The sequence below is a fragment of the Coregonus clupeaformis genome, chromosome 5 (genome assembly GCF_020615455.1).
Source record: "Coregonus clupeaformis isolate EN_2021a chromosome 5, ASM2061545v1, whole genome shotgun sequence".
NCBI lineage: Eukaryota > Metazoa > Chordata > Actinopteri > Salmoniformes > Salmonidae > Coregonus > Coregonus clupeaformis.
The window spans coordinates 26581618-26606387 of record NC_059196.1 but is presented as its reverse complement, the minus strand read 5'-3'; the positions used below and the strand labels follow the sequence as shown (position 1 = coordinate 26606387).

At 43.5% G+C, this 24770-nt stretch overlaps 1 protein-coding gene across 1 annotated transcript; it reads left to right on the top strand.

Moving 5' to 3' along the window:
* The first annotated feature begins 395 nt into the window (after positions 1–395).
* LOC121566576 (protein unc-119 homolog A) lies at positions 396–24699 on the top strand. Its single transcript, XM_041876566.2, has 5 exons — positions 396–883; positions 21519–21632; positions 21943–22036; positions 22813–22985; positions 23198–24699. The coding sequence occupies exons 1-5, from the start codon at positions 592–594 to the stop codon at positions 23308–23310; spliced, it is 786 nt and encodes a 261-aa protein (XP_041732500.2). The 5' UTR covers positions 396–591; the 3' UTR covers positions 23311–24699.
* Positions 24700–24770: the final 71 nt, after the last annotated feature.

Below are 24770 nucleotides of genomic sequence, written 5' to 3'. Positions count from 1 at the left end.
ATATATCTTCAAAGATGTAAATTGCATATGTACACGTGAATAGTAATGGATGTGAGCTGATTAAAAAGGGACAACCGCTTGACATAATCTACACTGGCCAAGTGGCCATTTTTACCGTTTCTGGGAGTCATGTAATGATCATGTCATAAATCGATGGGAAGTTACAGTAACAATTAAATTAGTCATAGGCTGTTCAATGCGGGAGCGTCTGTCCATGCGCTGGTTGGCCACAGCAGACATGCATGCAGGGTGAAAGCATTTAGCTTTTATGAGAATATTTTGCTATCAATTGAGTTTATATGTATTTGCATGAACGGCTTATGATGCTTTCGTATGAGCGCTGACGACCCACGGCATCCTTCCTTCCTCTCTCTACGTTCTGAATTCTGTAAACCCCCACCACCACCACACGCGCGCTCCAAGCGCAAGGGCTATTCAGCCGCCGCACACAAGCAGTCACGGACAGACGGGTTTAAAGAACTAAGGATTTAAATTAAATACCGAGTGAGAGAGCCGTTGAGCCTTGGGTGAGGGAGGGAGAGAGACTGATTTATATCTTCACCAGATCAGAAGGGGGAGGAGGCACGGAGAATGAGCTATTCTTGTACCAGCACGGAGGCTGTGTGTAATAGCCAGGACGCACCTAACGCCAGTGTGAATAAAGCGGCTACTAATAATACGAACCGTGGCAGCGGAGGTCTCGAGAGCAGCAGCAGAAGCCCTACTTCCCGCCAGTCTCACCCCAAACCGCTCGTGGCCATGAAAGTGAAGAAAGGCTGCAACTCGACAGATGCGGGGGTCCCGGTTACATCGGAAGACGAGTTGCTAAGAAACCCCGTAATATCGCCTGAGGATGTACTTGGGTTACAGAAGATCACCGAAAGTAAGTAGGCTACTTATTGGTCTGAAGGGTAGCTTCATCGCTTCCTGAAACGTTCTGGGAACAGCGCACCTGCTGTGGCTCGGTTGCCTGGCATGAAGCATCGGGTCCACATCGACAACGTTACATTGTTAACGTTTAGCCATCCATCTATTCATCCATCCGCGTAGTAGCATGTTAGTTGCACTTGTGCCAGGTTTTCATTTTTCAAGGGTATACTGCCAGTGCATTGGATAGCGACATAGAGGAACATTAGGCTACAGTAATATATTTGTGGGTGTGGAAATACAGGATATATATAGGCTAGTGGAATTATAGTCTAGCGAAATGTGTACTTGAATGTTTCCGTGTGGGCAATCTGGGCATAATAGATAATGATGTAAAACAGGAGGTTAGGCTATCAGCCTCTAGCTCAGACAGGTTTAGTAGACCAGAACATAGGTATGCACACAACCCTGTGTGTGTTTGTGTGCGTGTGGGTGTGTATGTGTGTGTGTGTGTGTGAGAGAGAGCGAGAGCGAGAGATAGAGGGAGAGAGAGGGAGAGAGAGAGAAGGAGCTAGAAAGAGGGATAAAGAGAGAGAAGATTGGAGCAAGCGAAAGAGAGAGAGAGAGAGAGTGTGTGTGTGTGTGTGTGTGTGTGTGTGTGTGTGTGTGTGTGTGTGTGTGTGTGTGTGTAAATATTCATTTTGAACCAGACAGGCAGGGATTAATGTGATTGTTCATTCTAATGCCCCATGTTGTCCATGTTGATCAAAAAAGAAAATCAGACTTTTCTTAAATCCTTTCCCCAACCTGAAGAACCTGTTTCCTCTTAGGTAACAGGTGGTCAGTGCTCTGTGCCTGCCGACAGAGATTGCTACAGTCAGAGCCTATTTAAAGATCTGTATTAGATTGTTACATGACACAACAACACAGCTACAGTCACTCAATGGATCCATCTCAAATAGCACCCTATTACCTAAATAGTGCTCTATTTTTTACTGGAACCCTCTGGGCCCTGGTCAAAGTAGTGCACTATAAAGGGAATGTGGTGCCATTTGAGACGCAGATATGCTTTTTGTTGTTGTTGTTGTTGTTGTTGTATAAAACACACCCTCTCTCTGTTCCTTCTACCTTCACACTAGGTTACTGGTAACTGGTGAGCTGTAAAAGTAATTTCACGGGGTCATCTTTATGTCAACCACCTGAGTGCATCCTGGTTCTATCAAGTGACTATTGTCCTGGTCTGAAAGAGACTGCTTCTCAGGTTAAAATGAATTGCATCAGCCTCACAAAGTGTACAGACTGGTGGCTGTTATATTGCTTGCATCAATTCACCTTTCACATCAGTAGAGAATATACAGTACAATAGAACAAAGGCCAGGCATACTACGGTACTATTCTGTAGGCACTGTAGGATAAGGGACGTCTAGGCGACTTTAGAGACTTGGGATGCATCCATATTGTACTTGACACGCTAGTTCCATTTTATATCACAAACCAATGCCCTGTGGCTGTGGGTTAGCTAGATGGTAATAAGGCCTTTAACCTAAGCCTCCATGTACGATGAGTCATTTCAATATACTCTACATACAGACTTGTGTCTGAACGATTTGGTACTATCCAGAGTCTCTGCTATAAGCAAAGGGCATTCCTCATCATCCGGAGCAGCACTCATCCCAAAAGGCACAGTAGCCCGCTGACATCAACCCATTTATCCATGTTGTTGTCCGATAGTGTTAGCTGTTTTCTTCTGTAACCCCCAGAGGAAGAGCAGAAGAGCAGTATCGGGCTGCAGTGGCGAGATAATACATAAATCACTGATGATGGCTGCATAGTGGTAATCTCTGCTCTCCACTGACATGTAATCTGGATTATGTCAGAAAGGTAGGGAATGCGGCGCTTCTTTGACCTGATAGACTCTAGTTAATTAATGCTTCAGAGTCAAGCAGCATGCAACAAAACACTCAATGAAGAACGAATCCGGAAATTTGTTTTCAGGGCATATCATTTCTGATTAGAAGGCAAGTTTAGCTGATACTGTATGTGTTACATTTGCTGTGTTCACTGTTTTGGTCTCTAGCCCCCATAGCTGCAATGTAGGATACATTCAGGAAACCATAGATCAAATGGCATAAATGGCATTTCTCTCACAAATGCTTAATGATAGCCACCTGCTATGGCCTGATAGTTATTTGATTCATGGTCATTGTATATCGTTGTCCTCTTTTTCACCCCCTCCTTTAGGATATTCAGTCGTATTGAATTTGGTCCTATGGTTGCCTTACTCCCTTTGTATCAGTACAGTACATACTGTAATAATGAAGGAAATAATCTGAATTATTCAGTCGATACATATGCTACATGTATGCCGAGATCGATTTTGTCCGTTTTTTGCTCAACTGTCTGTATATGGAGGAGAAATAACCAGTGAAAGACTGAAGCAGAAAATGGCAAGGCTTGCTGTGTACATTACATTCATGGCAGTGCTTTGTGAGGTAACTGCGTCCATTTTGGGGCGGCAGGGAGACACAGTGGCTCAAAGCTGATAAGGGAGGGAGGCACGCTGTTTCTCTGAGACAGGCATGAAGAAAATAAATGTAATCTAGCCAGTGGCGAGAGAGTGTTTTGTGAAATGAGAAATGGTTTCTTATCAATGTACTGTATGTTTGGCTGCATGGGGCTTATGCTATAAGGGAAGTAAAAGGGATCATAGGGGGCCTAGGAAGAAGGGATATAAAATACAGACCTGGGCTTTACGGAAGAGTGGCCAGAAAAAAGCCATTGCTTAAAAAAATAAATAAGCAAAAACGTTTGGTGTTCGCCAAAACGCATGTAGGAGACTCCCCAAACATATGGAAGAAGGTACTCTGGTCAGATGAGACTAAAATTGAGCTTTTTGACCATCAAGGAAAACGCTATGTCTGGCGCAAACCCAACATCTCTCATCACCCCGAGAACACCATCCCCACAGTGAAGCATGGTGGTGGCAGCATCATGCTGTGGGGATGTTTTTCATCTGCAGGGACTGGGAAACTGGTCAGAATTGAAGGATGGTGCTAAATACACGGAAATTCTTGAGGGAAACCTGTTTCAGTCTTCCAGAGATTTGAGACTGGGACGGAGGTTCACCTTCCAGCAGGACAATGACCCTAAGCATACTGCTAAAGCAACACTCAAGTGGTTTAAGGGGAAGCATTTAAATGTCTTGGAATGACATAGTCAAAGCCCAGACGTCAATCCAATTGAGAATCTGTGGTATGACTTCAAGATTGCTGTACAACAGCGGAACCCATCCAATTTGAAGAATGGGCAAAAATCCCAGTGGCTAGATGTGCCAAGCTTATAGAGACATACCCCAAGAGACTTGCAGCTGTAATTGCTACAAAAGGTGGCTCTACAAAGTATTGACTTTGGGGGGGTGAATAGTTATGCATGCTCAAGTTTTCTGTTTTTCTGTCTTATTTCTTGTTTGTTTCACAATAAAAAATATTTTGCATCTTCAAAGTGGTAGGCATGTTGTGTAAATCAAATGATACAAACCCCCCAAAAATGCCAAGGGGGGTGAATACTTTCGCAAGCCACTGTAGCTAGGTGAGACAATCACATATCACAGTCAGATATACAGGATACGAACATTCCATTCCAGCTAAACAACTGATATATAGAGAACACATTTTCATACACATCTAAAATCTATGAATAAAATCACTGAGAACAGTAATATTTTACACACACACACACAAGCAATAATTTCTGATGAAAAATAAATAAATACATGTGGATATAGTGTTTTGGAAACTCGTCATGTACAGTATATTTCATACTGTTATGAGTAACGATGCAAATTCATCACAATACAATCTGCCTCCAAAGGAAACTGGAGAGACAGATTCACATGATCTCTTTGGCACATGCTCACATCTATTAGATAAAACGCGGGCCATTTGACATTTGATGTGGCTAGTTCACACAACATTGGATGTCATCCTATTACTCAAAGGTAGTCAGATCAGATGGCCCACTTTGTTGTGATAGTGATAGTATTAGTCATAATTGCTTCAGATTGGTCACCAGGGAGAATCCTTTCTCAGGGATAGCTCATTCCACTCTAGTCAGCCAATACTAACCCAACAGGCTTTTGGCTCGCAGGAAGTGTCTCACCACACAAGCAATTGCTTGAATATAGGCCACCACTCTTGGAAAACCATCCTAGGTAGCCAAAACCAACAATAGATCAACAAGCTTTTGGCAGGCCAACTGGGCTGCTCTTTATGTGTGGGTGAAGTGGGGAACCAACCTGTATACTGGCAGGTCTCAGTCTCACCACATCAGATTCAGACTGATTGAATACAGGCCACTTCAATCAGTTGTCCTTAGGTGACATAATGAGATGCTAAAAATAAAACTATAGCTTTTTTTCTCACACTTATTGACTTCTTACTGTAGTTGTCCAGCCACATCAAAAAGGAACAGTACTATGCTGTATATTAGCTATTGCTTGTTATTTATTACACCTAGTCACCTCCAACTGTTGTCCAGTCCTCAACACTCATTGTGTGTTTATTTGTCTGCAGTGTAATTGTATTTTCTTCAAATGAGTATATGAAAGACATTACTGTAAGTATATTAATATAAGTATATTAGCTCTCCAGTAATTAATCTCTTATTCAGTGAGTGCAGCCCACTTCACGTCCAGCTCCTATACAGTCTCTCGATGTCTCTGTCTATCATAGAGAGACTGAATTAAAGCCAGGGAAACACTGCATCACTGCCTGTCTGATAAACAACAACCTTTCCCTCTAACTGTATTTTCCCCTGACTGTATTTACAGTCTCTGGACTTGACTATCACCACAATGGCTGAAGCTTTAAAAGCAAATTGATGTGTGTGGCTGGCCTAATTTAAATCTGCTCTTTGCATCTATCACAAGGTAAGCTACTGTTCTATGGGGGTCATTCATCTGATGTCAATGGGCAGGACAGTCTTCTCTATTCTCCTCTCCCGTCCTGTCCTCTCCTCTCCTGTCCTGTCCTGTCTTCTCCCGTCCTGTCCTCTCCTCTCCTGTCCTGTCCTGTCCTGTCTTCTCCCGTCCTGTCCTCTCCTGTCCTGTTCTGTCCTCTCCCGTCCTGCCCTCTCCTGTCCTGTCCTGTCCTCTCCCGTCCTGCCCTCTCCTCTCCCGTCCTGTCCTCTCAATCAATCAATCAAATCAATCAATCGGCAGATGTCACAAAGTGCTATACAGAAACCCAGCCTAAAACCCCAAACAGCAAGCAATGCAGATGGGCTCTTCTTTCTCCTCAAATTTTTGCAGGTGGATAGATGTCTTGTGGTGGGGATATTGTTCCTCACTTGGGTCAAAGCAACTCAACTCTAAATCTGATTAAACAAGTGTAATCTATAGTATAACAAAACAGTTGAGATAGCATGTTGATTTGAAGGTTAACAATTAACGCAAGTCTGATAATGATTAATTGACTGTCAATGTTTGCATTTGCTGTGAAACTCGTTAACGGATAGGCCTAAGTAATACAACACGTATTATCTATTGAGTGGCACATTGGGGTATTGAGAAGCATCATTGCTTGTTGAAAGCAGCAAGCCATTGACTCATTTTCTTCTGATGAGGATTAAGTCAGTCAGTATGGCCTGTTTCTCTCTGTGTGTGTGTGTGTGTGTGTGTGTGTGTGTGTGTGTGTGTGTGCATGTGTGTGCAAGCCGACCACAGAGTCTATGCACCAGTAGAGAGGATGAAGGAGGAGGCACTCACTCAACACACTGTTGGTGAAGAAGGAAATTACTCCTTCGGTCAGGGAAACACAACCCTCGGCCCTATGGCTGTATCCGGCCCACCATGACATTTCCATGTGGCCCTCAACATTATGTATTACACAAGAAAAAAGTTCCACAATCTGCTATCGTAACATATGCATAATAGAAGATACGGTGGTAAAAAATAAAATATTATTAAGCTTTTATTGTTCGACAGACCATTGTTATACCAGTCTTATGATATGTGTTACTATGATGCAGGTCTGAAAAAAGGTTCACGTTATATTTTAATGTATCTGTGCCTTAAGTGCTGGGGTAGGGAATCTGTTTCCAGACATACCAGGGAACTCAGTATGCCACATAGTGGAAAGAGAGCCTGGAGGCATATATGAGCTTAGTCATACGGCCACGCCTGTGAGTGTGTTAAAGTGTGTGTGTGTGTGTGTGTGTGTGTTCACCCTCTTAATGGGATGACATGACGAACTGAGCCGATTCGTGTTCAAGCTAAAACAGCCCTACGGTACAAGAACACATAACTGACAGTCCTTCGAAGTTACCCAGCCGTATTCATTTCATTTGCCTCCATTCTTTGTGACGTTTGGCACAGAATCCTATCAACATAGAGCAGAGTTTAAAATGGCCGCCAGCCTTTTCTCTCTCAACTGGTAGCAGTGTGAACCTGGGGGCCCAGTGAAGTACTGTAGTGGTAGATATCAGAGGAAAGCTGTCAGAGAGATGTGCTAGTGCAGTGTAACTGGAACTCCCTGGGCTTTGTTTATTTAGCCTATGGCCCTAAAACATGGCTCCAACTAGGCCTACATGGCCAAGCTGCAATGTCAAACTTGGCTATAACATGACCATTTTGTTTTCCCTACAATATGCTTATTTTAAGGTTAAGGGGGTCAGAGCCTTCCCTTTGATCCTCCATGTCCTAGTGTGTGTCTGTGCTTGCTCCTGGTTGGCTGAAGCAGTGTAGTAACCTGTAGCAGCCTAAACTGTGGCTTCTACTGCGTCGCCTCTCTGATAAAAATGGATTTGCTTCTTAAAGTTCTAAAGCAGATGAATAAAGGATTGTGACCAGTAAACAAAACACCATAGGAAGGTTTGTTTGAATCAAAACAAAATGATAGACATTTTCTATCACTTAGTAGGCCTATCTTGTGTGTGTTTAAAATAGGCCTAGTTTTATAGTCAACGTCTTACCGCCACATATTGTTGTTATAGGCTACTGTAGACACACAGATGGTCCACTTCCTCCATCTTGTTGAAGTGGGACACAGTTAACTAACGGTAGATAACTCCGTTCCGTACATATGTGTGCAACTGCAGCATTCAAACGAGGCTTCATTGAAAACTAATGGGACTGTAGCGACTGTGTTGGCATCAAAATCCGGGGTGTGAACTAAGTTTCGATTCAGCGTTGATTGACATGGTAATGGACCAATAGTATTGGAAAAAAGTAGAAAAAACTGACCCCGCTGACGCTATACGTTAAAGTATGACATGTCACGACGTAACATAAGGCACGCATTATTCAACTCATTCTGTGCCATACAGCCTCTTTCCACCAGGTGTAGCGCTTCTCTCACAGATTAAAAACAATAAATGATCAATGGTGAGTGTAATGGTGAGTGTAAAGTTAACAATTCAATGGTGAGTGTAATGGTGAGTGTAAAGTTAACAATTCGGGTGAAAAATGCCGGTTCTCCCCACGACATATCTCCCCCTTTCACTATGACGCAGTAGCTTTCACATCCCCACCCGCCATTTTTAAAAAGACCCGGTGGAGCTCCATCGCTTTCTTCAATCATGCAGAGACGGGCAGCATGAAGGTCTTGTCATTGACTTTGCTGGAAAGGGGAGAAATTGTGCTTTACATTGGTATTCATTTACAGTTGACCTGGACGTTTTGGGGCGCTAAAATAAATCAAATCAAATCCCCAAGCCAGTGTGCTGCTGACAGTAGCTTTCTACCTGGCTGTATGTACAGTAAATGTGAGTGAGAGGGCTTCTCCAGACAGTTACCACAGCCACCTGCATTACAAAGCAAGAGGCCTGCATCACGATAAAGGGGCAGTACACTATGTTAACATGTAGGCCTAACTCACACTAACATTAGATAAGATGGTGGTATTAGTCTACTAAATGTGACAGACCTGTAAATGTAAGTGTCAAATTAATGGCAGTGTTGTTGTATTGCATAACAGGCAATGACATTTAATATGTCAGTGGCAGGAAAGGGAAGTGGATATGAGGTGTGTGTATGTGTGTGTGTGTGTGTGCGTGTGTGTGTGTGGACGTGTTTAACTTTAAGAATAGTAAACCAAGAAAAATTTGACCAACTGGGGACATTTTGTTGGTCCCCACAAGGTCAAATGCTATTTCTAGGGGGTTTAGGGTTAAGGTTAGAATTAGTGTAAGGGTTAGAATTAGGTTTAGGGTTAGGGTTAAGAGCTAGGGTTAGTTTTAGGGTTAGGAGCTAGGGTTAGGTTTAGGGTTAGGTTTAAGGTTAGGTTTTTGGGTTAAGGTTAGGGTTTAGGTTAGGGTTAGGGTAAGGGTACGGGTTAGGGTTAGGTTTAGGGTTATGGAAAATCGGATTTTGAATGGGACTGAATTGTATGTCCCCACAAGGTTAGCTGCGCAAGACTGTGTGCGTGTGTGTGTGAGATAGTCAAGTGTAGGTGTGTTTAAGGACATATTCAATCTCTCCCTATCCCAGTCTGCTGTCCCCACATGCTTCAAGATGGCCACCATTGTTCCTGTACCCAAGAAAGCAAAGGTAACTGAACTAAATGACTATCGCCCCGTAGCACTCACCTCTGTCATCATGAAGTGCTTTGAGAGACTAGTCAAGGATCATATCACCTCTACCTTACCTGTCACCCTAGACCCACTTCAATTTGCTTACCGTCCCAATACAGCCACAGACGATGCAATCGCCATCACACTGCCCTATTTAATCAAATCAAATCAAATTTTGAACAAGAGGAATACCTATGTAAGAATACTGTTCATTGACTATAGCTCAGCATTCAACACCATAGTACCCTCCAAGTTCATCATTAAGCTCGAGGCCCTGGGTCTGAACCCCGCCCTGTGCAACTGGGTCCTGGACTTCCTGACGGTCCGGCCCCAGGTGGTGAAGGTAGGAAACAACACCTCCACTTCGCTGATCCTCAACACTGGGGCACCACAAGGGTGCCTGCTCAGCCCCCTCCTGTACTCCCTGTTCACCCATGACTGCGTGGCCACGCACGCCTCCAACTCAATCATCAAGTTTGCAGACGACACAACAGTAGTAGGCTTGATTACCAACAATGAAGAGACAGCTTCATGGAGGAGGTGAGGGCTGTCGGAGTGTGGTGTCAGGAAAATAACCTCTCACTCAACGTCAACAAAACAAAGGAGATGATCGTGGACTTCAGGAAACAGCAGAGGGTGCACCCCCCTATCCACATCGACAGGACCGCAGTGGAGAAGGTGAAAGCTTCAAGTTCCTTGGCGTACACATCACTGACAAACTGAAATGGTCCACCCACACAGACAGTGTGGTGAAGAAGGTGCAACAGACTTCTACAGATGCACAATTGAGAGCATCCTGTCGGGCTGTATAACCGCCTGGTATAGCAACTGCACCGCCCGCAACCGCAGGGCACTCCAGAGGGTGGTGTGGTCTGCCCAACACATTTTGAACAAGAGGAATACCTATGTAAGCTGGTAGAGCACGGCGCTTGTAACGCCAAGGTAGTGGGTTCGATCCCCGGGACCACACAAAAATGTATGCACGCATGACTGTAAGTCGCTTTGGATAAAAGCGTCTGCTAAATGGCATATTATTATTATTATTATTATTACCGGGGGCAAACTACCCGCCCTCCAGGACACCTACAGCACCCAATGTCACAGGAAGGCAAAAAAGATAGTCAAGGACATCAACCACCCGAGCCACTGCCTGTTCACCCCGCTATCATCCAGAAGGCGAGATCAGTACAGGTGCATCAAAGCTGGGACCGAGAGACTGAAAAACTGCTTCTATTTCAAGGCCATCAGACTGTTAAATAGCCATCACTAGCACATTAGAGGCTGCTGCCTATAGACATAGACTAGAAATCACTGGCCACTTTAAGAAATGGAACACTAGTCACTTGAATTATGTTTACATAGCTCTTCTATACTATTCTACTGTATCTTAGTCCATGCCACTCTGCCATTGCTCATCCATATATGTATATATTCTTAATTCCATTCCTTACTTAGATTTGTGTGTATTGGGTATATGTTGTGAAATTGTTAGATATTACTTATTAGATAATACTGCACTGTCGGAGCTAGAAGCACAAGCATTTCGCTACACTCGCAATAACATCTGCTAAACATGTGTATGTGACCAATCAAATTTGATTTGATTTGATTTGTTTGTGTGTGTGTGTGTGTTGGGGTCAGACCGGGAGGGATCCATCTCTTTTACTGTAAGTCAGCAGCGTAAAGCTTGAACAGGAAGTGATGTTATGTGTGCATCCCAAATTACACCCTATTCTGTATCTAGTGCACTACTTTTGGTCAAAAGTAGTGCACTAGATAGGGAATAGGGTGCCATTTGGAATGTAACCTATTTGATAGGTGTAGAAATCGCTTAGTTACCCTGGTGTTTGTGGTTAACATGATGTAGCGCCTAGCACAACAGAACATTGTGTTCAATCACAGGGCTTGTGAACAGAGCTAGTGTGTTCTGCAGAGCAACCACACACACCAACACTTTTGTCACAGCCAATTGCAGCTCAAATTTAGACCTTAATGCCTCGATCACACTGACAGCGTCATTGCATTTTGGTACACCAGAAGTACATTCAATTCCAATGGAACGCTGCGTTTTCCTTGCAGCATTGCGATGCAGAGGCAGTTGCAGTGCGTTCTGTGTGGTGCATACGTTGGATTTATCGAACATATGCGTCAAACTGTATGTGTAGACGGCTTGACAGAAATGGTAGCAGAAAGTGAATGTTGTTGCACACATATCCAGATGATGCTGCGTACCATTTGCAATGACGCTGTCGGTGTGATCGAGGCGTAAACCCTCCTGATACCTCTGCCCCAGACCATTATACAAACAGACACAGGCCCTCTCATGCATTCCCTTCAAAATCAAGCTGCTTTTTCACACCGACCGAACAACAGACGAGCGGGGGCTGAGGAGGAAGATAAGATGAGGGAGGAAATCTCATCTGCATTCATCTGTTAAATAAAAACACAACCTTTCAATGAACCTCACAGCCAGTCAGCCAGCCAGCCAGCCAATCACCTCACAGGCAGCCAGGCAGCCAGGCAGCCAACCAGTAGCCTACAGGCAGTATATCTAAGACATGCTGTGTGAAGAAGCATAATAAAAAGCCTATCACTATCAACCTGAAAAAAACAACTATTTCAAATAGAGATTTGTTACTGTGGGAGACTGTCAATGTTGGGTTTTGGTAATGTACTGTGCTGTAAACAGGTGTCCTTGTGTATTTATCCACGTTGATTGACAGCTCGAGTCAAATCAAAAGAAAGAAAGAGGGAGATGTGAACGAAGCTTGTGGCTGAAAAGTCTTCTAACTCCTCCTGGCTAATCTGGGGGATTAGGAGCTATAAATGGCAGCCAGTCTCTTGCTGATGATGAATGCCATAAACAGACATCTTGTGTCAAAACAGGTCCCTTTCTATAAGAACTATATATGGCAGTCGCTTGCTGTTGATGAATGCCATGAACGGCCATCTTGTGTCATACAGGTCCTTTCTATAAGAACTGCATGACTCAAGACTGAGTCTAATACTACTCCTCCGCAATACTTCTGTGAGCTTTGAAGCACTAGATGCAAGAAAATTTAGATCAGTGTCAGCCCATGCTGTAGTGTGTCCAGTTTTGGAATAACCTGAGGCTCTATCATATACTGTAGCCTTGTCGTCTACTGTGTATGAATATAAGGACTGTACATAAAGCATAGAACCTGCATAAAACCCATATTCCTATTACGTGGAGTTCATATCACTGTGCCATGTTGTATGTCGACACATCTGTTCCAAGACATATCTGAAAATGTTCTGCATCACACTGTAATGTATTACAGGCAGACGCCTGGCAGTAACAGCCAAATGGCTTTCTGAGCTAGAGTGTGTAAAATGTCTTTCTTATCTCGTTTTTTTTTTCATTTGAGTCAACGCTCTTATCCAGAGCAACTTACAAGAGCAGTTAGGGTTAAGTGCCTTGCTCAAGGGCACCGACAGATTTTCCACCTAGTCGGCTCAGGGATTTGAACCATCAACCATTCGGTTACTGGCCCAACACTCAACCGCTAGGCTACCTCTCGTTAAATTCCAGACAGAAAAAGACACACGGACACAGACACACGCGTACAGACACACACACATACACACAGCAGGAGGCCCAGTGGTCTGACACCACTTTATCAGATCACTGTAATGTAGCATTTCATTACCCTGATTTTTCATGACAACAACAATATAACTTACATCTATACAGTACAAACAGATCTGAGATCAGCTGATAGCGTTTCATTATCATTTGAATGAACACTAACATGAGCCGTTCTGCTCTGCTTTGTTTCGTGTCTTGTTGTGTCTTGTTTATGCAAAGTACACAGGTGGAGAGGAGGAAAGGTAGAGGAGGAGGAGAGGTGGGGGGGGGGGAGCAGAATGTCCTGGCACGGCATCAGAAGGAGCGTTGCTAGGTGATGCTGTTAAAGGAAAAGGAAGTGAAGAGGTGCCTTCCTCAGGGAGAGAGAGGGAGAGAAAAAGAGGGAAAGAGAGAGAGGGAGGGAGAGAGAGCAAGAGAGCGACAGAGAGAGAGGGAACCTGGGAGACGCTGCCACTTCAGAGCCTTCCAGCAACTGGCTGCCACCGAGCTGCAGACACACACACACGGACAAGCACACGGACACACACACACACAGTAGCACAGGAACACATACACACACACGCATGGCCACATATTATTCATAAACACTCAAACACTCATAGAGCAGGGTCCCTTATGCTCACACATGCACAGACAGAACCACACATAGGAATCCAGACCAACCAGATCTCCTTGACCATATGGAGCAGCGGCAGCCCATAGAATACAGACTGAGAGGACAGTGACACCCTATATCTAGTTACACCCAGGATCCTTGATTCACACACAGAACAACCCAACTATACACACAAAGAACCATCCATCGATATGTACACACGCACAGACAAACCACAGGGCCTGTCTGTGCTGCAGAGCTCAGCTAATACAAAGCATCCCATATAGCACACACTGATATACTGTGTCTAGACTAGAGACAGAGAGGACACTGTGAATACTGTATCCACAGGATCCTAATACTCTCAGAATGACCCATAGAGCTCGACTCACACTCTGTGAAGCCCATTTATATCACCACACAGTATCTACAGTGCCTCCATAAGCACATAAATAAGACCAAGAGCTCACATTATTATCAGAATGCAGAGGTGCCAGACTGCTTCCGTTAGCATGACATGCTTCCTCACAAACAGGGAACACAAACGTTTATCAGTTATGAAATATGTCAATATTAGAGTTGGTTCTCATGAACTTATGCTGTATAATGTCACCCACCCGTCATTTTAATATCCAGTTTGTTAGTCAGTACAGGTTGATGATTGGCCACCTGTATGGCATTTTTCTTGTGATGCAGTACACACACACACTGAAGTCAGCAAGACAATAGTGGTACACTGTAGACTAGACTACAAAGTCAACTGGCCTTTTAACTGCACAGTGCAGTGGCATCCCTCAAGTCTCTGCCAAGCAGCTCCTGTCTGATATCTGCACAGCCAGCAGTTTGAAGGGAGTGTTTTGGTGAACTTCATTACAGAGAGAATCCCTCTGCTTTGTAGAGTAAGCAGTAAGCCACTGCTCAATGTTCTGACTCACTGAACCATGCTGGTACTGGAAGATCAATACACCTGACAATGTAGGGATCTACAAGTAAGTCGCTTTTTGGATAAAAGCGTCTGCTAAATGGCATATTATTATTATTATATTATTACAAGCATTTCACTAATGTATGTGACCAATAACATTTTATTTTATTTTGACTGCAGACTTTGATACGATGCAGGTCCATTTGTGCTCTGTCCTGCTGCATACTGGAAGTGTGCTTGGACCAATCAGACTGAATTTAGACAGAGACAAATGTATTAATCACAAAGGATTGCACACACGCATACACACAGAGACACACACACATACACACACACATATACACACACACACACATACATATACAGTGGGGAAATTTTTTATTTAGTCAGCCACCAATTGTGCAAGTTCTCCCACTTAAAAAGATGAGAGAGGCCTGTAATTTTCATCATAGGTACACGTCAACTATGACAGACAAATTGAGATTTTTTTTCTCCAGAAAATCACATTGTAGGATTTTTTATGAATTTATTTGCAAATTATGGTGGAAAATAAGTATTTGGTCACCTACAAACAAGCAAGATTTCTGGCTCTCACAGACCTGTAACTTCTTCTTTAAGAGGCTCCTCTGTCCTCCACTCGTTACCTGTATTAATGGCACCTGTTTGAACTTGTTATCAGTATAAAAGACACCTGTCCACAACCTCAAACAGTCACACTCCAAACTCCACTATGGCTAAGACCAAAGTGCTGTCAAAGGACACCAGAAACAAAATTGTAGACCTGCACCAGGCTGGGAAGACTGAATCTGCAATAGGTAAGCAGCTTGGTTTGAAGAAATCAACTGTGGGAGCAATTATTAGGAAATGGAAGACATACAAGACCACTGATAATCTCCCTCGATCTGGGACTCCAAGCAAGATCTCACCCCGTGAGGTCAAAATGATCACAAGAACGTTGAGCAAAAATCCCAGAACCACACGGGGGGACCTAGTGAATGACCTGCAGAGAGCTGGGACCAAAGTAACAAAGCCTACCATCAGTAACACACTACGCCGCCAGGGACTCAAATCCTGCAGTGCGAGACGTGTCCACCTGCTTAAGCCAGTACATGTCCAGGCCCGTCTGAAGTTTGCTAGAGTGCATTTGGATGATCCAGAAGAGGATTGGGAGAATGTCATATGGTCAGATGAAACCAAAATTGAACTTTTTGGTAAAAACTCAACTCGTCGTGTTTGGAGGACAAAGAATGCTGAGTTGCATCCAAAGAACACCATACCTACTGTGAAGCATGGGGGTGGAAAAATCATGCTTTGGGGCTGTTTTTCTGCAAAGGGACCAGGACGACTGATCCGTGTAAAGGAAAGAATGAATGGGGCCATGTATCGTGAGATTTTGAGTGAAAGCCTCCTTCCATCAGCAAGGGCATTGAAGATGAAACGTGGCTGGGTCTTTCAGCATGACAATGATCCCAAACACACCGCCCGGGCAACGAAGGAGTGGCTTCGTAAGAATCATTTCAAGGTCCTGGAGTGGCCTAGCCAGTCTCCAGATCTCAACCCCATAGAAAATCTTTGGAGGGGAGTTGAAAGTCTGTGTTGCCCAGCGACAGCCCCAAAACATCACTGCTCTAGAGGAGATCTGCATGGAGGAATGGGCCAAAATACCAGCAACAGTGTGTGAAAACCTTGTGAAGACTTACAGAAAACGTTTGACCTGTGTCATTGCCAACAAAGGGTATATAACAAAGTATTGAGAAACTTTTGTTATTGACCAAATACTTATTTTCCACCATAATCTGCAAATAAATTCATAAAAAATACTACAATGTGATTTTCTGGAATTTTTTTCCTCATTTTGTCTGTCATAGTTGACGTGTACCTATGATGAAAATTACAGGCCTCTCTCATCTTTTTAAGTGGGAGAACTTGCACAATTGGTGGCTGACTAAATACTTTTTTTCCCCACTGTACATACACCCTCCATAGATGCGTAGATCACCTGGGCCACTTTGCTCAATGATATCAATAGGCTGTCTCTACTGAGACGGTTATGTATTGTAACATGCAGTTCAACTCCCGGTGGGATTGCAGAAATGTCCTTTTGATGGTTTTCTCTGTAAATTAAGCCATAGCTTGATTAGCCTAGTTACTCCAGGGAATACTGGTAAATGTCATCATGGACCAGGTTGTTACTGTGATGTGGTTAATGAACAAAACTGTTTTAACATTCAATTACAATTACAATGTATAATCTTCCTCTTCTCTCCCCTCCTCTCGTCCTCTCATTTCCTCTCTCCCTCTCCACTCCTCCTCTCCTCTTCAAGGATAACCATTCAGATGAATAGGAAGTGGAACCTCTTCATGTTGAATATGATGATTCATGCCATATTTGTCGTCACTCCGTCTTTCTGTCCCTCTCAATGTTTTAGACGTAAATCACAATCTTGAGTTGTCGTTCCTTGTGAGGTAATATACACAATGATCACTTAAATCACCCTTAAAGTACAGCGGATGAGGTCTGTTAGGATTTTAACAGCGGCTATGACGTACGCCCATCTATTATCTACATGCAGGCCTTTCTCAGTGAGGAGAGAGACACATTTAGGAACTGTGATTGCAGGGCTTTTTGGTGACTCGTTGGGTATGAAATTTGTTTACAAGTAGAGTATATTTATTTCTATGCAAATGTTCACACTGTCTGATCACGATGAGGGAAATTAGCGCAGGTTAATTAGCATGGTGTGGAATGTCTGATGCATCTCTCTGCGTCTGTAATTCTGGCTGACGTTACGGTAAGTCATCGTGACAGTCTCTGATGGAACAGGGTATTTTGTCCTGTTGTCCATGTGCCTTTTGGCATTTCCTGCACAAATGTCTCTGATGCTATCTTACTCTGAGCCTTCAACATTTCAGACCCTATTACTTCAGATGGCTCAATGACTATTGGACCAAAGTACAGATAATGTAGTGGTAATATCATTGTCATCTTTTGTGGTGAGAAATGGAGTATTGGTCACTTTGGGTGTGTCTCAAAAGTCTCTCCTCGTCTCCTTCCCTTCTACACTGACATGAATGAACTGAACAGGTGAAAGCAATTTCCTGGTTCTTCCATAATTTATTTTGTCTGTGTGTTCAGATCATTAAAGGGGAGGAAGCCACTTTTGACTATTGAGATGTGGCCTTCTTTGTACTATGGGTCATGGGGACAACTATTGAGATGCAGCCTTTGTACTGCAGTATGGGTAGTGGGGCTGATACAATTTGTTCATGGCGCTCCTGTTTAGCTAGCTGATCTATAGCCGTCTCATGTTCTGAGAACATCACTCTCACAGTAAGGGAGGCAAGGATGCCATGTGCCAAGAACATAGTGCCACTGTTGCCAGGGTAACAGCGGTGTCCGTTCTAACACACTGTGGTTGTGGTTGTCATGGCTGTAGACATGTGGGTGGAGCTTTTGGGTTTGACTGACAAATTGGAAAAAGGGACGTCATGTAATAGAAATTGAATGGTCATAATAACGTAATTTCTTACAATTTTGCGGACGGCACAGCATTCTTTTTTCAACCAGAGATTGAATGTACTCTACACTTGACTTTTCTAACACTGTAGTTAAATGGCGCTGTGATGCAGCATGGTTGTATGTTGATGAGGATTTAATGGCCGCACTATCCTGCTCTACCACTTGTTAGCCGATGCCTGGACACAACGTGTTAGCTCTTAGATGACACCTACCGTATGGCACCAGAGTCAGAGTGCACATTAAGGTCATTCAGTCACTACACACATAACTGACCTACAATCATGTTATAGAGCTGTAATAGTCTATAGTGTTTTGTTATGAATATCTACATTTTATCACTGTAGGTCTGTTCTATAATGCTTTGTTTATTATTGAGGGGACCGCAACAGTTGAATTTGAATAGTATTATTTCACACCGATTTGAACCAGAATGACCTGTGCTCACCAAGGAGCAAAAGGTTAGCCTACATGCTGTAAGTTAGTGTTTGAACTCAATAGTCAATTATCATTATTTAAGATGTACAGCCCTCAATATCCCTACCGTTTATTTACCACATTTACCCCGAAATCCCTGTGTTATTCACATACAGGTACAGTATCTACCTCAATACTCCAGTATCCCTGCACATTGTGCATTTTGAATTGGCACTGACCCTGAATATAGCTGACATTCTTCTGTTTTTGTATTTTTCTTCCTCTCTTATTTCTTATTTCTCATGATGTATATATATATCGTTTTCTTATTAGTTATTCTATTTTGATATTGAATACTGCACTGTTGGATAGGGCATGTCACTGTACTTTGTGAACCACTGTAGCCCTCAGAGATTACAGTAGGTTGGCCTCAGAAGTAAATATCACAGAGTTTGTTGTTGCTGGTTTAAGATGGAGAGCTGCTTACATGTACAGTAAATCTGTTGACTGGTCTGTTATTCCAGCAGACATGTGATGTGGTGTGGCTGGACTGACTTCCGGTTATGTCCCAGTGCTGAGTGCTTTCCAATCAACTCCACTCTCACCTGAGATAACCTTTCTGGCCTTAGACATAGACCCCTGGTCTTACCTATTAAAAAGGTCCATTACCCCACCAGTACAGAATACACACACACGCACACACACACATACACACATATACAATATATACAGTTTTTACTATCTATCTGTGGGTGTAGTAGTACTGTGGTGTGGATTATCATGATAAGTGGGTTGTAGGTGAGATGGAAAGTAGCCAGGAGACCCAGTCACAACTCACAAGGGAATTACTGCCATCTGCACAACACACACACACACCCACAGCACACACACACACACACACACACACACACACACACAGCAGAGTCCAAAGCCTGCTGCCAATTATATGAATGAACCTAACAACACCGGGCCCTGAGCAAGGAACAGGGGGCGTCGTCTTAAGACCTCAGCAAATTTGTGTGAAGGCCCTTTGAGTCCAACAATCCCTCCTCCTCCACTCACACACACACACACACACACACACACACACACATATACACACACACGTATGTGAGTGCACACATACACACAGACACACACACGTGCATGCGTATACACAAACACATACACACACAAGACCGTGCATACTCACATATGCATACACACACCTCCCCTCTCTCCATGTAGCACAGCTAGGTAACAGGAAGGCTAAAAATATCTCCTGGTCATTGGCTAGCCAGTTTGGTCCATCTGCTTCCTAACCCTTAGGTAAGTAAAGAACTGAAGAGAGAGAGAGAGCGAGAGAGCGAGAGAGAGAGAGAGAGAGGGAGAGAGGGAGAGAGAGAGAGAGAGAGAGGGAGAGAGAGAAAGAGAGAGAGTGTGTGCGTGCGTGCGTACGTGTGTGTGCGCACCAACGGTGTATGTTTTGCGTGTGTGTGTGTGAGGGCTCTCTGAACTCTTACTAGAACGTGCTCTTACTATTCTACCTTGTTACAGTTTTGACAGGAAGTTATATCAAAGGTTTAGAGACAGGTGCCCACCTGTAGTTTACATTAATGGGATGCAGGTAGGGAGGGGTGTATGAAAGGGGTGCAGTGGTCAATGTGTGGGGTGGTGTCGGGGGAATGGGGGTTACAGTACAGCAAAACCTATAGTTTCCCCAAATCCCCTTAACGTCTTCCAATCTGTCCATGTGACGGTGAAACAATGTAAGCCTCTTAGTCCTAATCCACAGCCTGTGGGGAGGTGAGTGTATGTCACCGGGCTGTAGATGTTGTCCCTTAGGCACAGATCTGCAAAAAGGGTGTTATCTAGAACCTAAAAGCGTTCTTCACCTTTCCCCATAGGAGAACCCTTTGAAGAACCCTTTTTGGTTCCAGGTAGAACTCTTTTGCGTTTCATGTATTACCCTTTCCACAGAGAGGGTTCTACATGGCACCCAAAATGATTCTACCTGGAACCAAAAAGGGTTCTACCTGGAACCAAAAAGGGTTATTCTATGGGGAGAGCCGAATAACCGTTTTGGAACCCTTTTTGTGTGGGATCAGCGTACAGTACCCTCAACCCAAACCTTAGGTTAAGTTGGCTGGCACCCTGGTGTTGCCCTGGTGTTGTCGACACCATGCTCCAAGCAAGTGAGCAGTATTGGAACCACAAGTGTTGGTTAGTGTTCTATTTCTGTCCTAATATTTTGTCTATCCACATATTCCAAACTGTCAGTTCTGTGAGAGGGCCTTATAGAAGTGTCTCATATTCCAAACTGTCAGTTCTGTGAGAGGGCCTTATAGAAGTGTCTCATATTCCAAACTGTCAGTTCTGTTAGTGTGACACAACAACTGTGGGCCTGCATGTTATCACAGAGAAGTTCTCCAGTGACTATAAGACTGTGGTTATTGTCAGTGTCACATCTTGGCAGACGCAAGGATTAGAGGAGTAAAAATAGCGCTTTCTGTCTCTCTGTTAGGTGAGGATCTGACAGGCAGGCAAAGTGGCTGGATGGGGCAGGGTCAGAGTGCTTAGTGAAGGCTCATGTTTTGGAAGAGCTGAATAAATGTGCACAAGGCTGTAACAACTGCAGAATTGTCTTCTAACATAGATATTATTACTTGTAGTCCAGGTGTACAAGTGTACCAAGTTTCATGCTTTTACATTCCTTTATTTGATAAAAGTGAATTTTTATACTAATATAAGGCCGATACGTAAAGCTTAATAATGAGCAGTGATACTAGCAAGAGCAGTGTGCACGTTTCTTCTTTTTTCTCATACTAATATATTTAAAATGTCTGGTCTATTTGTATGCAAGAGGTTGACAATTCTAGAATGTTCATGAACGTAAACAAAAGTATCGTAAAAGTATCACATAGTCTTTGTGGAACTACTGTTCATTCCTTTGACTAAAATATGTTCTGTAGAGTATGTAGCCCTACTGTAGCCCTACTGTATTCCGATTAAAAGGTGTTCTGTCCCCTTTCTGTTTCAGACTACCTATGTTCCCCAGAGGAGAACGTTCACATGATCGACTTCACACGGTTCAAGATCCGAGACATGGAGACAGGGACGGTGCTGTTTGAGATCACCAAACCCCCTGCACCAGGTACGTGCTATGTCGAAACTATCATATTATATAGTACATATATTAGATACATGTACTGTGTATGAGCTATATGTTGGGAATGTACTTTATCAAGATATGGAGACAGGGACGGTGCTGTTTGAGTAATATGCATGATTCATGAAGTAATTACTCCTATTAGCCATTTCGCTACTGAGAAGGTGTTATTTCGCTGTGTGAGTTGATCATCTAAGGCTCTGAAACAGTGTCTATTCAGAGAGGTACACAGCAGAGAGACCGTCTTCAAAAACGCAGGCTTGTTAACGCGGTCTCTTTTGTGACACTGTGGCAGCGGGCGAAAAGAAGGACTTGGACCCCAACGGAGGCCGCTTCGTCCGTTACCAGTTCACCCCTGCCTTCCTGCAGCTGCGCCAGGTCGGAGCCACGTAAGTCACAGCTAAGATGGCCGCCAGGGTGTGTGTGGGTGTGGGCGTGGGTGTGTAAGGGTGGTGGTGTGGTGGCCATTCCGTGCCCTGCTGTTCTCTTCTGAGAGGAGACAGATGGGGAGGGCTATTCTCGGTGGTGTGTGTGTGCGTGCGTGCGTGCATATTTGTGAGTGACAGATACCAAGGAGGCAGGAAGGCCGTACAGTAGGGGGCAGAGAGAAAGAGAGAGGGAGAGAGAAAAGAAGGCAGAGTGAGGGAGAAAGAGAGAGAGAAAGAGAGATGAGATGAGTCAGGCCAGTTGTTATTAATTACTGCAGTGGGCTAAATGAGTGTTTCTTGGTAGTCTTAAACAAATCTACTTTAAAACCAAAGTATACACCTCACACACATGGTTATGGGCTTAAAAATATGAAGACAGCTGTACCATGTCAGATATAGAGTTGAAATGTTTGGAGTTTGCATTCCAATATTACACTTTATATACATCACAGAAGACTGAAATATAACAAAACCGTTTGACATAGAAACACCAGATTTTCGGCTGTAAAAAAAATTATATATTTATTAATTATGAAATTATGAAACATATGAATAACATTCCACCAATGAGGCCACTGTTTCATTGGACTGCAGGAAAGGGCTACGGTAGAGGGGGCAAATTAGGAAACGTAATTATACTTCCCTTCTGCAGCAAACTATAACAAACAAATGATGTGTGTAAGTGTGTTTCCAATAGTTTATCGGATCTCTCTGTCCCCCTGTCCTCTCTGACACAGTGTGGAGTTCACAGTGGGAGACATGCCCATCAACAACTTCAGGATGATTGAGAGGCACTACTTCAGAGAGCAGCTCCTCAAAAGCTTTGATTTTGAGTTTGGTTTCTGTATGCCCAGCAGCAAGAACACCTGCGAACACATCTACGAGTTCCCCCCTCTGTCAGAGGACATCAGTGAGTATAGATACACATAGAAACAGAGACGCAGACATAGCACTCATGCATTCACGCACTTCCTGTACCCATAAGACACAGTCCAACACAAACACACATACACACATTCACTAAAACACACACACTCACGCAAACACACACACACACACACACACACACACACACACACACACACACACACTGATATGTCCTTCCTCTGTCTTCTTCCTCAGTGCGTGAGATGATCCTACACCCATACAAAACGCAGTCCGACAGCTTCTACTTTGTGGACAACAAGCTGGTGATGCACAACAAGGCAGACTACTCCTACAGTGGGAGTCCATAGGAGCACAGGACCCCCCTAGACACCGAGACCCTCCCCAACTCCAACTCACCATGGGACCACGGACAGACAGACAGACAGACGGACGGACGGACGGACGGACAGATGACGAACAGCGAGACGTATGGACGGACTGACAGGTCACAAGCAACAGGACTGATGGACAGCCTCTCGTACGCTTAGCAGCTTGATTTCTCCAATCAGAATTCCCCCATTGCTTGTTATCGCCTCAATTGCAATCCCCTACTCCAGTCTCTTGCAATGACCTCTCAACTTGTGTTTCTGTGTCTGATAGAGAGTGTTGTAGATGTGTACACAATCTAGCATACATAACCACACACAGACTTTCGCTATGGGACACATCTGCTGTGGCCTGATCTAGACTAAATAAAAGCACAACCAGGACAGTATATAAGGGCCAGTAACAATGAGTGAGATTGAATGTCTAGTCAGTGTGTTCTGAAGGGCTCAGTCAGTCTGCTAAAGAGAAAAAGAGAGCGGGAAAGAGAGAATAAGGAGAGACAGGAAGAAATGGAGAGAGAGAGAAAGAGAGATAGAGAGAGGGTCTGCTTAACTCATTGACATTCAGCTATTTAAACAACAGAGACAGACAGACAGACCAGCCAGTTGTCTGTCGCAGGACCAAGTGACACAGACATACAATTCTCTGACATCATCAAAACATGTATTCTTGTCGAGCAAGCAGAACCTATATATTTCTACTAGGGTTCTGCAACTTTTTTTTACTCTTAAAGAAAGTCTAAAAAGTTTCTTGAATTTCTAATAAATAACCATTAGCTCTGAATGACTCGTTGTCCCTGATAGGAATAGTACTACCGTTTGATGAGGTTCTTTGTCGATCACCATTCCAGTAGAAACCAGTTGAATGCCATTAGGGCACAGTACATCATAAAATGGAACAGGTACTCATTTCATGTGAATGTGTCGTATTTAGGGTTGTACAATTCTAGCTTTCTCAAAATTCACTGGTTTTCCAGATGTCCCGGTTGGAGGATTCCTGGATTTCTTATTCCAGCCTGATTCTAGGAATCTTCCAACCCGGACTTCCAGAAAACCTGGAAATATTAGGAAAGTTACTGGAATTTTGCAACCCAGGTCGTGTTTATTTCCACATACTCATAGTTTTATGTTCTAAAGTATTTTTTTAAATAGCCACTTTGAGGAGTTAAAAGGAGGCGAAGGATAGTCATATAGGAACTCAAAACCAGATATTCATTTTGATATCCAGCACATACTATTTAGTCTCAAGATATCTGCATATTTATTTAAAAGAAATGTGGTTATTGTAAATTAAAACAAAACATGATGTAAAGTTTGGACAGTTGAAATGCCACTCTGAGAAATAAATATGTGATTTTTTTGGGAAGTCTTGAAATGCGTCTTGTGGTCTTTTTTCACTTGATACAAAGATGGTAAAACGATGGCACCAGCTACAATATGTG